Raw genomic sequence first — 15,184 nt, 5'->3', positions numbered from 1 at the left:
TTGCTGCAAAAATTGTAGGGGTTTGGTTGAATTCATGCTGGGTGCTGCAGAAAGGAAACGCTAGCAGAATTAGTGCTGTTCCACTGCAAATGGTGTCCCTGTACCCGCGATTAGTATTCCTGATCATGCAGGGACCCTGATCGCACCCATAAAGCCTACACTTTGTGGTTTCCAAGTATACATGAGAAGCAGTGCTCCTGAGCAGAATCCCAGCCACACTCTCTACTTGCACTCCATGTAATGTGTAAGGAGTCCTGTTGTGAAACGCAGAAACACTCTCTCCTCTGCCCTGGCTTGTGGCCATGGACTAACAATTTGATAACTGAATTATTCTGATATTTGGCAAAAGGCACAGATTTTAAACCATCTATACGGGCCTGGTGTGCCCTTAAAGCTGCTATGTTGACCATTTCTCCATATAGACGTTCACATCCTGCTACCAAAAAACACTAGTAGCTAGAGAAAATTGAATTGTAGCTGCTATACTTCTGAGTTTAGACATGACTTAGTGCTGCACAGCATACAGTAATTAATTGAAACACTTTACAATCTTCAAGAGCTAGTATGTCTGTTAATGGGGGAAAATATCTTTTCTTCTTGGGATCCAGGAATATTTCTAAAATATTTGATCTCCAGTTTTAATTGCTTGACTTGCCTATACTTGTTTCTTGGCATTTTGTGACAAAAATGTAATATATAGCTTGTGCCAGAGGAGGTGGTTCCCTGGACAGTTAAGTCCAGTCAAAGGCAACTATGGAGTTGCGGCACTCATCTCGCTTTTCAGGCTGAGGGAGCCAGTGTTTGTCCACAGACAGCTTTCCGGGCCATGTGGCCAGCATGACTAAACCGCTTCTGGTGCAACAAAACTGTGATGGAAGCCAGAACACACGGAAATGCCGTTGACCTTCCCGCCACAGCAGTCCCTACTTATCCACTTGCACTGGTATGCTTTTGAACTTGCTAGGTTGGCAGAAGCTTGGACAAAGCAACAGGACCTCACCCCGTCATGGGGATTCGAACTGCTGACCTTCTGATTGGCAAGTCCAAGAGGCTCAATGGTTTAGACCACAGTGCCACCTGTGTCCCTTTTAACACAGAGGAGGACTCTGTGCCAAGAGCTGGTACAATGCATTTTACTATTTTTCAAAGCATTTTAAAATTCTAGGCTTGTTTGGTATTTTCACAGATCCAGAACACTCCAGTTAGAATATAGTGATTGTTTTGGCTGTAGGAACTAAGACAGCTATTCCTAGAGTACAGTTGACAAGTTCCAATGTTCCTTTTTAATGGCTTTAATTATCCCCCAAGTATCTGGTGTAATCTGAGTTGGACTTGTTTACATAAAATGAATATAATCCAGGCCCATGCATGCATTATTTTATTTATATACTGCCTTTTTAACTATGGAAATAGTTAAGAGATAAGAGATCTGTGAACAGATCTTTGAGGGGCCAAAACTGTGTGTTTCAGCAGAGTCTGAATTGTAGCCCAAATTAACATCTCTATTCTCCCTGTAGTTTCACTTACCTGTGATACTATTGCATTCCCCTTGTCCCCATTACTGGTCATTGACCATAATGAAGAGATGGAATTGAACTGCATTTTCCCCAAGGTTTTAAACTGATCTAATAGCTGTTCACCGTGGTTTTCCAGTTTGAAGAAACTTGGAAAATATGGTTAATTCAACTATGATTTTATTGCTTGATGCATGAACCACCTGTGTGTACAGTCAAAAGGCTCATTCATATCTCAGATAATAATGGTGATTCTAAGATATGATCCTCTGAACTCTGCCCCTGAGATGCAGTTATTGGCAGTAACTGAAACGAGTGACATTTATGATGAAACGTAAGCATAACATTCCTGTTGAAATTTGCACCATAAATGTACACTGCTTCTTTACAGCTTAATCGAAATGGTCAAAATGCAAACTTTAGAAAGTTAATTCTAATGCAAAGTTATTTTCAGTTCACTTTGATTTTACTTCTACAAAGACTTTCCCTCCACCTTGCGTTTAGGTGTATTGCATCATTTTTATCAAGGTTTCCCTGAACAGTAAAACTTAAATCAAACCATGATAACATATCTTATAGTAAAATTGACTTTGTGACACTCTATCAGTAAATCACCATCCAGAGAGACAGTGAACTCATTATAGTAGCCTTGAAATAGAAGTTGGGAGAACTGTAAAAGATTAATTTTGCATTTTCCCATCTTCCGTTCTTGGGAGCAAAACTTTTTTGAGCGTCCGAGGCTTAATATAGTAGCCTGCCCCCACAAGCGTTACCTAATAATGAGGGCCGTGCTTAACTTTTGTCAGTTATTTCCAGAATGAAAAGAAGTAAAGTAAATGCAATTATAAAAGAGGTTTGGGGAAAAAACCTGAAAGAGGAGCTGGAGCTCACAAGAGCAGTAATTTATAGCCAAATTACTGTTCCTTCCCCACCGCCGCCCCTCAGAAATGCTGTGTGTGTATATAACAATACAGAATTTTTTGATGCAGTCAGAGTAGGGGATGCTAGAGGCAGATTGGCAGTGCGAGAGAGGGATGGGCGGGGAGGAAAGAAAGAGCTGAACAGGAGGGATGGGTAATTGGAGCCGGCTCCTTTCTACTGGAGTGTTCAGCCCCTTCTTCAGCTTGCTTGCTTGCTTCCAATTTAAGGCAGCTGTCAGATGAATCCTTTACTTTAAGACTGGATTTTTTTTTGTGTGGAGAGCTTTTTTCCTCAGTTGATTTTCTTACTCATGAGCTGAGGCTGGGGCCAGAGCCCCTGGGTGTTTCACATGCACATAACCATCTCGTTTCCATGATTGGAAAAATGGCTGCAATCCCATTTGACCCAAGTGCATGGCAGTGCGGGTGCCCTAGGCATTACATACACACTTTGTGCATAGCTCCCACCTATGGGTACATGCAGAGAATGCCAAACAGCTTTCATAACTGATAAGGATTGCTCTCCTGCAGTGTGCAAATCCTGCCTTCCTTAATGGAACCCATTGGGTGGCATCCATCCTAGCACTCACAGTTGGCAGACTTGCCAACTCATCTGCCTTCAGACCAATTATGTTGGATTGTGGACAGACGAGTGCTCAATAGCCTTATTGTGAGGGGAATAAGGTTACCAGGTATGGAATATATTTTGACAGACAAGGAGGGAAGGGTCAGGATTTACTCTGTGGACAAAGGACACCCCAGTGCCAGGATATGCCGTGTGTGGAAGGGTGGGCAACCAAGGTTTGTCAGTAATCTTTTGGTGAAGGAAATATCCATGTAAATATAGGGGAAGGAGGACTAGAATTGGGCAGAGTGGATAAAAATCAGTGATTAAAAAAATAAAAAAAATCAGATTTTAAAATTTTTTAATTGGATTTAAAAAAAATTAAATTGGATTTTTAAAATAAAATGCTTTTGGAGGAAAAATCTTTCTAAAGATAGTTTTCTATTTAAGTTACATTATAGTCCAAAGGCTATTCATCAGGAAATAAGGTTTTGTTTTAAGTTTTTCATGTGTGCTAAAACTCAGTCTAAGGGTTTTTGTTTTTTCAAAAAATTATTTAACTACATTAGTTAATAAGCATGGATACATATGCTATAATGTTATTGTTTTGGTTAAACAAATTTTTATTAAGGAAATGATTATTTTTCTCCTTCCAATAAAAGTTGTCCAAATATAAACAGTTAAGTTATTAAACCTAACAATAATTTCATAATTATCTATGTATTTCTAATAGGATAACAAAATCAGTAATTTTTGATAAAACTGTAAAAACTACTCTGAAAATTTATTATTCTAAAAATGAAATCTTCTTCTGGTTGCAAATATTAAGATTATACCAGCAAGAATGAGTATTTCTGTAAAAAAAAATATTTAAATCAAGTCTTACTGACTAGTGATTTAAATTTATTTGATTTAAATCATATCCACCCTGGAATTGGGCCGTTTATTCAGAGGCATGGTTTCAAATACCACGTGTGCTTGACATGTGTTTGACATTACCTTCTCAGGAGATAAATTTATATGTTTAAAGTGGTATTATACCAAAGAATTCTGGGAGGTGTTCTTTGTTTAGGATGCAGAGACGTGCTCAGTGGCCCCTATTCCCCTCATGAAGCTACTCAGAGTGGTTTAGGAATCAATCTATCTTCCCAGGGAATGGGCAGAAATCACAGCCTGTTCATAAAGATTGGTCTGGCCATTCCATAAGATTTATATTCTTTGCCCAAACTGAGAGAAAGACAGGATGTATTCCAATTTGTATGAAGTTCCTTGCTGTCAGAATTCTTCCACAGATGCAGGCTGTACACACATAGGAGATGGAAAGTCCAATAGTTTTGAGCAACTGCACATTGGGAGTTCTCATTTGAACCTCATTAGGGAGAAGGCAATGTCTTCTATCAAATTCTTCGCTTCTATTGAAGAGACATACAACATCACCAAGTAAAGCCACATCTTACCGCCCAAACAAGGTCTAATTCCTTAAAGGTTAGAATATGCCCATCATCTTCCCAGTGAGTCTCCAGATTCAATGCACATTAATGTTTTGTGGGTTTTCGTGTGCGAAGAAGCTCACTGGTTCAGGAGATGCAAGACTGCAATCTCTGGTTGAAACACTGGAAGCAAGTTGACCTCATAACTCCTATCAATTCTTGTGCCGATTGTTCTGAGGAATGCTGAATATTGACTTAGTTGTACCATCTTTGAACAGGCAAGCACAATGTGTGCCTGCACACATTTTCCAAGCAGAGTGATTTCAAATCTTGAAACATGGTCAAAGAGCCCTTGGAACAATGGCACTGATCTTCAGCAGACTTTGGACATACTTGAGATAGTGGTATGTTCTGATAGCTTTCATCATAACAGTCGCTGGTGTTGAGAATACTTAGGTAATGACTGTGCCAAATTGGGGTGACCGGATTTAAAATGACATTTTTGAAATTAGCAGAACTAAATGATATTGAAACCAGGCGTTATGGAATCTCAGCGCTGTTGAGCAAGCCAATAACATCTACAGGCGATCTGCCACCTTCAATCACAGAGGACAGCCATCATTTTAAGTGGATAATTTAGAGAAATTAAAGTCTGGATTTTTGTAAGAGCCTGATTATGATGAAGAATAAGAGTGAGATTATTTCAACCTTTGGTGTTCTACAAGAGCTTCTGCAAATTGGGAGAAATATGAAATGGTGGGAGGGGGCAGTGATTTTTGCTTCTCGCTGTTCCCCCCACCCACCCAAAAAAATCTCCAAAGGGTTGTGGAACTGGTAGTATGTTAATATACATTTAGGTTTAGGCCTTTAAAATTTTAGGTCACGATATCATAGTCTACTGGAACAAGGTATTGGTTCAGGACCTATATGCAAAAGCAGCCATGGTTTAGTGTTATGAGCTGCAGTGAACTTTTTCACCCCAAGCCCCACATCCCTTCTGAGAAGACCCCGTTGTGTGGGGGGTCAGCAGCCAAAGTGGGCAGAGCAATCAATGTAAATTTCATCTTTGTGCAACAGGCTAGTTTTTACACAAACTCACAGAACCCTCCATCATCCAAGCAGGCAGGCAGGGAAGAAGCATGATCAGAGTTCGTGTGCACATTCTAGCCAGGCAAAACCACTTGTGGGGTGAAACAGGGCCAATGAAGGATGTGGCCTGAGGAGAAGGGATGTACAGTGGTACCTCGGGTTAAGAACGTAATTCGTTCTGGAGGTCTGTTCTTAACCTGAAACTGTTCTTAAACCTGAAGCACCACTTTAGCTAATGGGGCCTCCCGCTGCCGCCGCTGCACGATTTCTGTTCTCATCCTGAAGCAAAGTTCTTAACCCAAGGTAAGTTCTTAACCCAAGGTTTCTGGGTTAGTGGAGTCTGTAACTTGAAGCGTATGTAACCCTAGGTACCACTGTAGCCTGCATCATCAGAGGGCCAGATAGGGAGGCCTGGAGGTCCCCGTTTGGTCTCTTGGGCCTGAGGCTCTCCATTCCTGGTCTAGCCCATGGACATGTTTGCATTGCAAAGCCTATCTTCTGGATTTGTGGTTTTATTTGTTTTATATACTACATGCTGGGTAGCTAGAATACATAGAAATAGGCTTTAAGTTCCCATCAGATATTTTCATTAGCTGCTGCTTGGGGTGTGAGGGGATCTTGCCTAATATGTGTAGCAGATAACACAGCGATTGTAAAGTAGCCATGTGGATTCATCCGCAATGTGTAGTAATGGTCTCACATTCATCACAAAAGGCATGTTGTTAGAGAACACCATCAGTTCCCTGTTGCGTGGGGATTATAAAAGAATTTTCTTTTCCTTAGGTGTGCAATTGTAAAGGCTATTCCGTTCATCCTCCTAGGTCTAACTAGAGTTAAGTATAAAACTGTGTCTTCACATTAGCATTGCAGAGAGCTGTGTGCACAGGGAGGAATTTGCGTTGGGCCTGAGGTGTTGTGGCTCCAATTGTTGATGGGTTCAATCCCAGCGGTGATTCGTTTCCAGCTGAGTGAGAGTTAACGAGTAGAGATTCATGGCAACTGCAAGCATATCTTTACATTTAATTGGTGGTTCTGTCTGTTGAGATCATGCGATCTTTCCCCCAACTTATTTTACCCAGAGCTCTTGGATAATAAAAACACAAATTGCGAATGCTGCCTCCACATAGAAAGGTAGAATTAGCCCACTGGAGAAGTTTATTGGTTTGTGCTGTTTGGTAGTGTTCAGCAGCTAGAGGCTATGTTGTTTTTGCATTTTACAGTACTTTCCTCTTGTAGAGAGGTCAGTGTTGTGAATGGCAAGCACAGCCATGGTGCTATACTGTTAGCTGAAATTCTCCCCTTTCCCCCTTTTTATGAGGAGCTGGGGAAGTGAAATGAAAGTACGCCACATCAGACATTAGCCCGGGTGCTTTTATTTCATGAAGTCTCTATGCTAGATTACGGCACGTCTTAGATTGGAGACAAACAGATCTATGCTGCCTGATAGTTTAATCTGGTGTGCATGCTCATCCCTTTATGCAACATTTGTCTGCATCCTTTAACAGGCTTTGAGGATTTTTGAAGCACTGCCACTGCAAAATACTAGAAATCTGCATGACTGGAGATGACAGTTGGAATAAGCTTGCACTTCGGTTGCGGGGTGAAATGTCTTCAGCCATACAGTCTGATCTGCAGAGTGTTTGTCCAGATGTATGTCACACTGAGTTCAGCAAGACTTGCCATTTTAAAGTTTAGGATTGAGGCCATGTAGCACAATCCTATGCATGCTTTGCTCCGGAGCTTGCTCCTAAGGTAGATGTGCATAGGATTGCAGCCTTGGATTGCATACATTGTATGCAACCCAAGGCACATATCTTTGCTCCAGATGCATAGTGTGGAATATGGTTGGAACCAATATTTTTCCGGAAGGAAAGAGTGGTAATTCCAGCCACTATCAGTCCCATGAAGTTTGAGTATAGGGAAAGATGCTCTGAATAGAGGAAGGACAGGCAGTGTGCAGAGTGCACAGGGTCAGGGTATGGAAGGAATTATGGAAGGGACAAGATAAAATGGAGGTTGGGAAAATGGACTACCCTGTAAGAAATGTTACATTCTAAATCTTTATAACAAGGAACCGAGTAAAAGTGCTGATGTACATGGGAGCCTGTCAGTTTGAAGTATGAATGTGAGTTCTAGGTATTTTTATGTGTGAGGACTCAGTCCATTTAAAAATGGGAATGAATGAGGCTGTCTATAAAAAGCGAAATGACCAAAAATCAGTAAGACTCGTGGTATTAAACTTGAATAAGGAATTATAATGCAGCGGTCTGGCAGCCAATATTTTACTATATAGATATAGAACTATGCAAGTAATTTCCTACTATATCCTTGTTGAGTGAATTATTTTAGAATGGGGCTCTTCTCTAAATAATGAATGATTAATATAAGCACTTTGCCCAACTAATTGTTATAGAACACTGCTATTCTTAAGTATGTATGGGTTTTATGTACCTTGGTTTAAATCCCATTTTTACACTCAATTTTATTCAGCTTTGTAGTGCCAGAGACATAGCAGAAGAAATATATTATTTGCTGCTCTTGCATTTCAAGTGGATTTTTAGAAGCTGGGAAGGAAAATCATGTTTGGAAAGACCAGGGAACACAATGGATCATTTATTAGGGTTTTCCTGGAGTTTTTCAAAGAATAATTGCACTATGTATTTAAGCTGCATTCAACCGGATCCAATGATACCTCTCATTGGAGGGGATTGCGAGCCAGCTTGTCTCACCTCTGAGGTCTCTAGCTGTCTGTGCAAGGGAATAAATACTGAACAGAATCCACCAGAGTAAAATCATCCCACTCAGACCTATTTCATATGGTCAATTTCCACACAAAATCTGGCAATTGACTGCATGATGTGGACCTAGATACAATGAATTTTGGGTGAATTGCCTCTATTCCAGCATCACACCCTCTGAATGTGGGTGTCCAGGGATGTTTGGGGCGGGCACACTCCCTCACCTCTGATCCAGTCCACTAGAGATTTTCCTCCTAATTACAGGCACTCTCCTTTTTTAAAGTCATTGTTGTAAATGTCATTTATCCCATGATCAACCTGTCTCAAGGGATCAGATTAATACAAAAATGGGTGTGAATATGTTAAGTAATTTCAGTAAAAAAAGTCAATATTGAGGTTTGTGGCCATGGAAGGATTGTTGGGAAACAGAAGGATGGGGTTTATTGGAGGTGGGTGTAGTTGCCGAAATGGATCTTGCACACACCATTGTGCCATGTAACCTTTTGGTGGAAACTTCTGCTGTTCCGGTAGAAGTGTGACTGGCTAAGCACTCGTCGTGTCAACAAGGCACTCAGTAGCATCTAGTCAAGATAGCTCTCTGCCATCCATTGCTTATTGGCTGCATTTGACTCCCTCATAGGGCCACACATTCACTGCCCTTCCTAATGCTTGTACCAACATGTTCTGCGCACAGAGCCCAAACTTGTCTGTCTTAAAATCTGCATTTGGCTTTATCTAACCTGAAAGGAGTCTTGACCACTCTGTAGTCTGCCCCTTTTAGTGGCCTTTATCACATCCTTTGCAAGCTGTACATGGCCCGTCTTCTTAGCCACAGTGCATTGATTAGTTTCTTTGCCACAGTTTCTTCAGTTAGTTTCTTAGCCACGGTGCATTGATTAGTGGTGCCTCTTCTTGTCATTTCTTGTAACTGCTATCTCAAGGAGTACAAAAAAGAACAAAAAAGGAACTGAGATCCAGATGAAACAAACGTCTTTACAAAACTCCTCCTGGACACAGGGAGAGATCTGGAGGTCTACAAACACTGCAATATCCTCATCCACCAATATTCTCCCTGGTCTTGAGAGAGTAGGGATGCCACAATTCCTCTTCAATTGGGTAGGTGGGTGTGGTGTTTTGTGTTAAAACAGTGTTTATGGACTGTACCAGAGGGTCTCTGCTGTTGGACAAACAGTTTAGCTTTGGGGTTGTGCCGGAGAACGGAGAGCCTAGGAAGCAAGATCTCAAAACCCTGACTATGGGCATTGGCAAGTCCACCTTGCATATAGAATGCATGTAGAAACACAAAGGTCAGAGATTATTGTTTCCGGGTTTCTGAAAACAGAACTTTGGGGTACCACAGAGAGTTTAAGTCAAGTGTTTGTGCAGGAGGTCCTAATTTCCCTGAAGCCCTAAGTAGCAAATTACAGTCAATAGTCTCTTCTCGGTGGACAGTACTGAGGGTCATTTTTAATTTTTAATTTTTGCATTGTGGGATTGCACTCTGTGCTGTAAGACATTTAATTTTTTTGTTTTTAATCTTGCCGCTTTTACCTGTGTGAATGATCAATTTCGTTTTTTTCAACAGCTGAGTGCCTCTCCCTCTCTATTTTTTTTTTTAATCACATATAAATGGTTGATGCAATTTATTAAGGTAAATCGAACTCAGTACCTTTTTGGACAGCTCAGTAACTCACGTTATACAGCTGCATGTAGACTGCTGCACTTTCAGCATCCAAAGTCATATTTTCTTTTCTTTTTGCATATGGCATTGGCTCATACTAACAGTAGCTTTATATCTGTCTCGTAGATTATAAGGAGAGGTTCAAGGAGCCCCATTTGCTTCTCTCTCCGCCCCTAATATTCATAGGGACATCTGTGTGAGTCCAGATGCAAGTGAATAGATGGGGCTTTCAGCTAAAGCCCCCTCTCTCCAGCATCTTGTGAGCAGATCTGATACTTCCTGTGGGCTCTGAAAAGTTCCTACTTTCCACCCTTCAAAAGAAAAGAAACCTTCTGTTTAATGGTCGGAGCTACTGAAGGCAGCAAATGAACTTTACCATTGCCTCTCACTAATCGAAACAGTTCTGCATGGTTGTTTGGCTGCATAATACTGCACTATGCAATATCCATTTGGTCTGACTAAAGAACGGGATAACAAGAAATTAATTCACCTTTTGAATCGCGCCTGCTATACTTAGCAGCTGGATACTTCTTTTGCTGCGCTCATTTTGCAAAAGTTGTATCTGTTGTCTTGCCAATCCATTTTTGTTGTTCTTGCGTGATCGTGTTTTTGTGACTGTGTGACATTTTCTTAATATGTGTTTAGCAAGTGATAATAGTTCTGAGTCATGGCTGAGCGTGCCTGGATGTTGGATTTAGTTTTCCCACAGCAAGACTTCATGGCCTGGTACACTGAAATATGAGTCTGCTTACAGTTTCCATGCTGAGGAACAGAAGAATAATGGACCGCAAAACACATTTCACTGCTATTAGCTTTTCAAGCAGATTGAGCTATTCGCCAGGAGAGGAAAAAAGTGCGCTACAGCAATTATGTTTGTATCTGGTCTTTGCCCACTTGCTGTTTCCAAAATGAGATGGCTGTCTTCTTTTTTCCTCTCCCTATGCCCCCACTTCTGTCCTCGGGCAAAGGAGATTGTTTTATTGACAAATGGGAAAGTGTCAATCAATATGAAAGTGGAAGTGCAGAATTAGCCGCATTATCAGAACATAAAGTTGTTTATGTTGTGTGTGGCACACATGTTAAACATGCTCTATCCTGCATGGGCAGATTGACACCGAACTCAGCGAAAATGTTAAAATAAATGATGTAATTAAATAGAAACATGTTAATGTTAACTACCTGCCCACCTTCAGGCGTATTCTAGAAGGGATTGCCAGGATTAATATCTCCTTATGTTATATGCATTCTTACATACAAAGCTGTCACAAAATCCATGCGCTACCGAACTTTTTCTTATGGTACTAGCAAAACACCTATCACTATGAATCGAGGAGTGAAATTAGTCTCGTGCTGCTCTGGAGCTGTCTATATGCACAATACCTTTTTCTGTTTTTTAGTGGAAGGTGAGGAGAGGAGGTTTTCTCTCAATGAAATGTGTCATCAGGAGCAGGACTTCAGAAACACAGGAAGTTGCTGCCTTAATCCATCTACCTCAGTATTATCTAAAGTTGACTGGCAGCAGTTTCCCCGGGGTTCAGGGAGTATGTCTCAGGTGTACCTGGACATGCCGTGAATTGAACTTTGAATTTTTTACATTCAAAGTAAGTGGTCTGCAGCTGAGCCATGGCCTTTTCAATCTTAACTGTGTGGCCTTTCTGCAATCTACGTGCCCACAGGTGTGAGGGGCAGCCATAGTAAAGGACACTGTTGGGAAGTAGCTAAACCCGGTGATCCAACTTTTGCCCAGGTGAGCTGGTTTTCACTCCCCCACCCCTGAATCGTCCTGCTGATTAGTTGAATTTTACATATGTGATCTCAAGGCTGAAATCAAGTGATTTCTTGCAGCCCATTCCTGAATTTTCTAAAAATGTTTTTTAATTTATTTATTAAATCAAATGATTTCTTGCAGCCCATTCCTGAATTTTTAATGTTTTTTAATTTATTTATTAAATTTATATTCCATCCTATACCCAAAGGTCTCAGTGCAGTTCACAGAACAAAATAAAAATATAAAACCACAAAATATATAATCAAAATTAAAACAACCCAATAACCCACCCCCTAACAAACCCCCAACATTTCAAAAGGGCGTAGGACATCAATGAAATCAACCAAAGGTCTGCTTAAAAAGGAACGTTTTTGCCTGGTACCTAAAGGTGTACAATGAAGGTGCCAGGCGAACTTCCCTGGGGTGAGCATTCCACAAATGGGGAGCCACTGCAGAGAAGGCCCTTTCTCATGTTGCCACCCTCTGGACCCCACGGGGAGGAGGCACACAAAGAAGGGCCTCAGGAGATGATCTCAGGGTCCGGGTAGGTTTATATAGTAAGAGATAGTCCTTGAGGTATTGCGGTCCTGAGCCGTTTAAGGCTTTATAGGTCGAAACCAGCACTTTGAATAGGGCCCAGAGAAACCAATAGGTAGCCAGTGCAGTCAGACAGATCGGTGTAATATACTCAAACCGTCTTCCTCCGGTGAGCAACCTGGCCGCTGAATTCTGTACTAGCTGAAGTTTCCAAACTGTCTTCAGAAGTAGCCCTACATATTAAGTTCCCTTTATAAAAGAAGGGCAGCATTTTTCAAAACAGATGTGCAGACTAATTTTGTCAGCTTTTTTTGTTGAAAGCTCAGCTTATAAAACTGAAAGAGAAATATAACTTAACCTGCCGACTTTAGCATGCTTGTAAGTGCTCTACTGAGTGTTTGGGCAAGTGATAGCACTTCTCTCGTGAATTTGATTCTGTAATGCTTGTTTGTTTTCTTCCTTCTCATTACTCCTCTTCAGCTTAGTGATGCTGTGAAAATAAAGTCTCAAAAGAATGCCTGAAAGCTCTTGGGGCGGCACATAAGGGGATTCAGCCCCTTATGATGGTTGCCCCCCCCCATATTTCAGCGGCAGAGTATAGAATTTGCGATGTATGAGTGGGGAGCCTTCAGCTCTCTAGATGTTCTTTGACTACCACTCCCATCATTCCTGACCATTGGCTATTCTGATGGGATTTGGAGTGCTGCAACATCTGGAGGGTCACAGGTTTACCACCTGTGCCTTAAGCTTATGTATAAGCACAGTTGCACTCAGAAATTAGGGTAGAAATACAAAACAGAAACTTGGAGGAACTTGAATTGAGTTTTCTGATTGTAATCTAACCCTTTACTATTCAGGGAGAGAGTGCTGAGTTATATTTATACTTCTTTTGGTGCAGAACAAAACTTCTCTCTCATACTTTTTTCTTAAAAAAAATAGATGCTCATAAAACTGAATGTAAAAGTGTGTAATTTTAGATTTATTTGAAAAAAATGCAATATGGTTAAACTCCCCCCCCCCTTTTCAGGGTTTTCCCCTTGTGTTGATGCCCTTGTGCATTTGTGATGCACTTGGGGAAAGACAAGGCCATAAAACTGCAAAATACTGCCTACATATTAATAGCAACTTATTTATGAAGCTTGAATACATTTGGAATGCACAAGGCTTGCACTTCATTACATTTTGATGTGTTTACCGTGGCTCCTTTTTTTCTCCCTCCAGGAATTCCAGAAAGGAACTTAATGACATACGATTTGAGTTTACTCCAGGCAGAGGTAAGACTTTTAATTGAAATTATGCTTTTATGGCTCCAAATGGTATTTCAGAAATTGATTTCTGCTTTATAGTTTAATATAAATTAGCTCTGTGAAATCGCTTGTACCAACCAAATGTTTTATATTACGCTACTTAACTGAAACAAAACTAGTGCCAAGTGTGTAAATTTTTAGTGGCATAGTTGTGGAATGTTTTGGTTCAAGGTAGAGGATACTAAAGAGAGAAAGGGAGAGAGGGAAAGAACGAGAAAGAGAGCACTCTATCAGTCTCTCTGAAAATTAATGTAATGAAGTGCGCAGTTCAAAGCAATCCTGCTGATAACTGACCTCAGAGTTGTACAGCATATGAGTTACTGTGGCATACCAATAAGTGATGGCTATGTAAAAATTGTTAACTGCAGGGCAGAATATAAAGAGTGTGGGAGCCTTGGCAGTGAAGATTCTACTAACCGACCCCCTAGGGTACAATCTAGCAGTTTCAATTGCAGGGAGACACTGCAGCGTTGTAGCTCTTCTCATCTCTGCAGGATGTTTCGCCTAGTGCTGACTCCTTATCGATGTGCCCCAAAGGCACCACATGGGACCATCTTGGGTACTAAGCTTCAGCACAGTTGACTTCTCATTATGAGCACATTTGCGACCCGGGGGGTGGGGAAGAATTGGCTGCATTGTGTGTCAGGCTGCCATTTCCCAAGTGCCATTGTGGCAACTTGCCTGCATGGCACTGTTCCTGTCATCAGGATTCCTTGCTCCGAGGAAGTTTGCGTGCAAGAAAATGGCTCTGGCATTGCGATGCACGAATCTACACTTCCTTGGATTGTTAAAAAGGGAGTCATCTTCTCGTGCAGCTTTCCCCATGCTGCCTCTTGCACAATGCCACAGTTGCAGGTTGCCGGTTAAGCTGGTCAATGAAGCCCCGGGCAGTAGTGATAAGATTGTGCAAACGACGTCTCTTTGGGCCACTGCTTCAAAGTGGGAGGGGCTGCCAAAGATGGTTCTGGCCATTTGAATCTTCTGAAAAAGTCGGGTGGGGAGGTTGCAAGTTGCTGTTCGCTAGTTCTGGGACTACTTTTGGATATTAATTGGCCTGCTGGTAAGTTTTTATGCTCACTTAATTTTATTTAATATATTTAAAATGAACTGTTACTTATAGAACTGTTAGCGCTGTAGGGAGATTGCAAGTTTGATTACCTATTAGGAGTATTTTATTTAGGCTGTTATTTTTGTAAGCTGCCTTTCATGTGGAAAATGTCGCATATACTACAATGAAACCTTTGAGGTTTTTGGTAAGAAAATTCTATTGGGGACACCAAGATACAGCGGGTGTATTTTTTGTAGTATGTTTGCTTCTAGTGCTGCTAACTTTGGGTGATAATGGCATTTGGTGATGATACAGTAATTCAGACTGAAATAGATACTGGCCGGGGGTTGACCCCCTTTTGTTACAAAGGTCCATACAGCACCCCTAATGCCTATTGCTATGGTCAAGCCATTTGCAGTACTTAAGAACAGAGAACACATGTCCTTTATCACAAACCCTGGTTCTGATGAAACAAGTATGTAAAGCATGCATCTGCCTTTAAATGGTAGACAGAATTGCTGCTAGTATGCCAGCAATGCTGTGCAATGTCCGGAAACCCTGGAACATTGCATTTGTCATCAAGTAGC

The 15,184-nt window shown here is 41.1% G+C and overlaps 1 protein-coding gene and 1 long non-coding RNA gene across 7 annotated transcripts in view; one reads left to right on the top strand and one right to left on the bottom strand.

Moving 5' to 3' along the window:
* The window catches only part of LOC310704407, a 240,074-nt gene that overhangs the window by 100,639 nt on the left and 124,251 nt on the right, over window positions 1-15,184 (bottom strand). The window lies entirely within an intron of this gene.
* STK39 (serine/threonine kinase 39) overlaps window positions 1-15,184 on the top strand; it is a 112,092-nt gene that overhangs the window by 81,767 nt on the left and 15,141 nt on the right. For all 6 annotated transcript variants that reach the window (XM_083496691.1, XM_083496688.1, XM_083496692.1 and 3 more), the window contains exon 15: window positions 13,464-13,516. In XM_083496691.1, the coding sequence (XP_083352817.1) occupies window positions 13,464-13,516 (53 nt within the window). The remainder of the gene's footprint in view (window positions 1-13,463; window positions 13,517-15,184) is intronic.

The sequence above is a fragment of the Podarcis liolepis genome (assembly GCF_965112155.1).
Source record: "Podarcis liolepis genome assembly, chromosome: 1".
In the NCBI taxonomy this organism is placed as follows: domain Eukaryota; kingdom Metazoa; phylum Chordata; class Lepidosauria; order Squamata; family Lacertidae; genus Podarcis; species Podarcis liolepis.
This window is presented reverse-complemented; position numbering and strand designations above follow the sequence as displayed.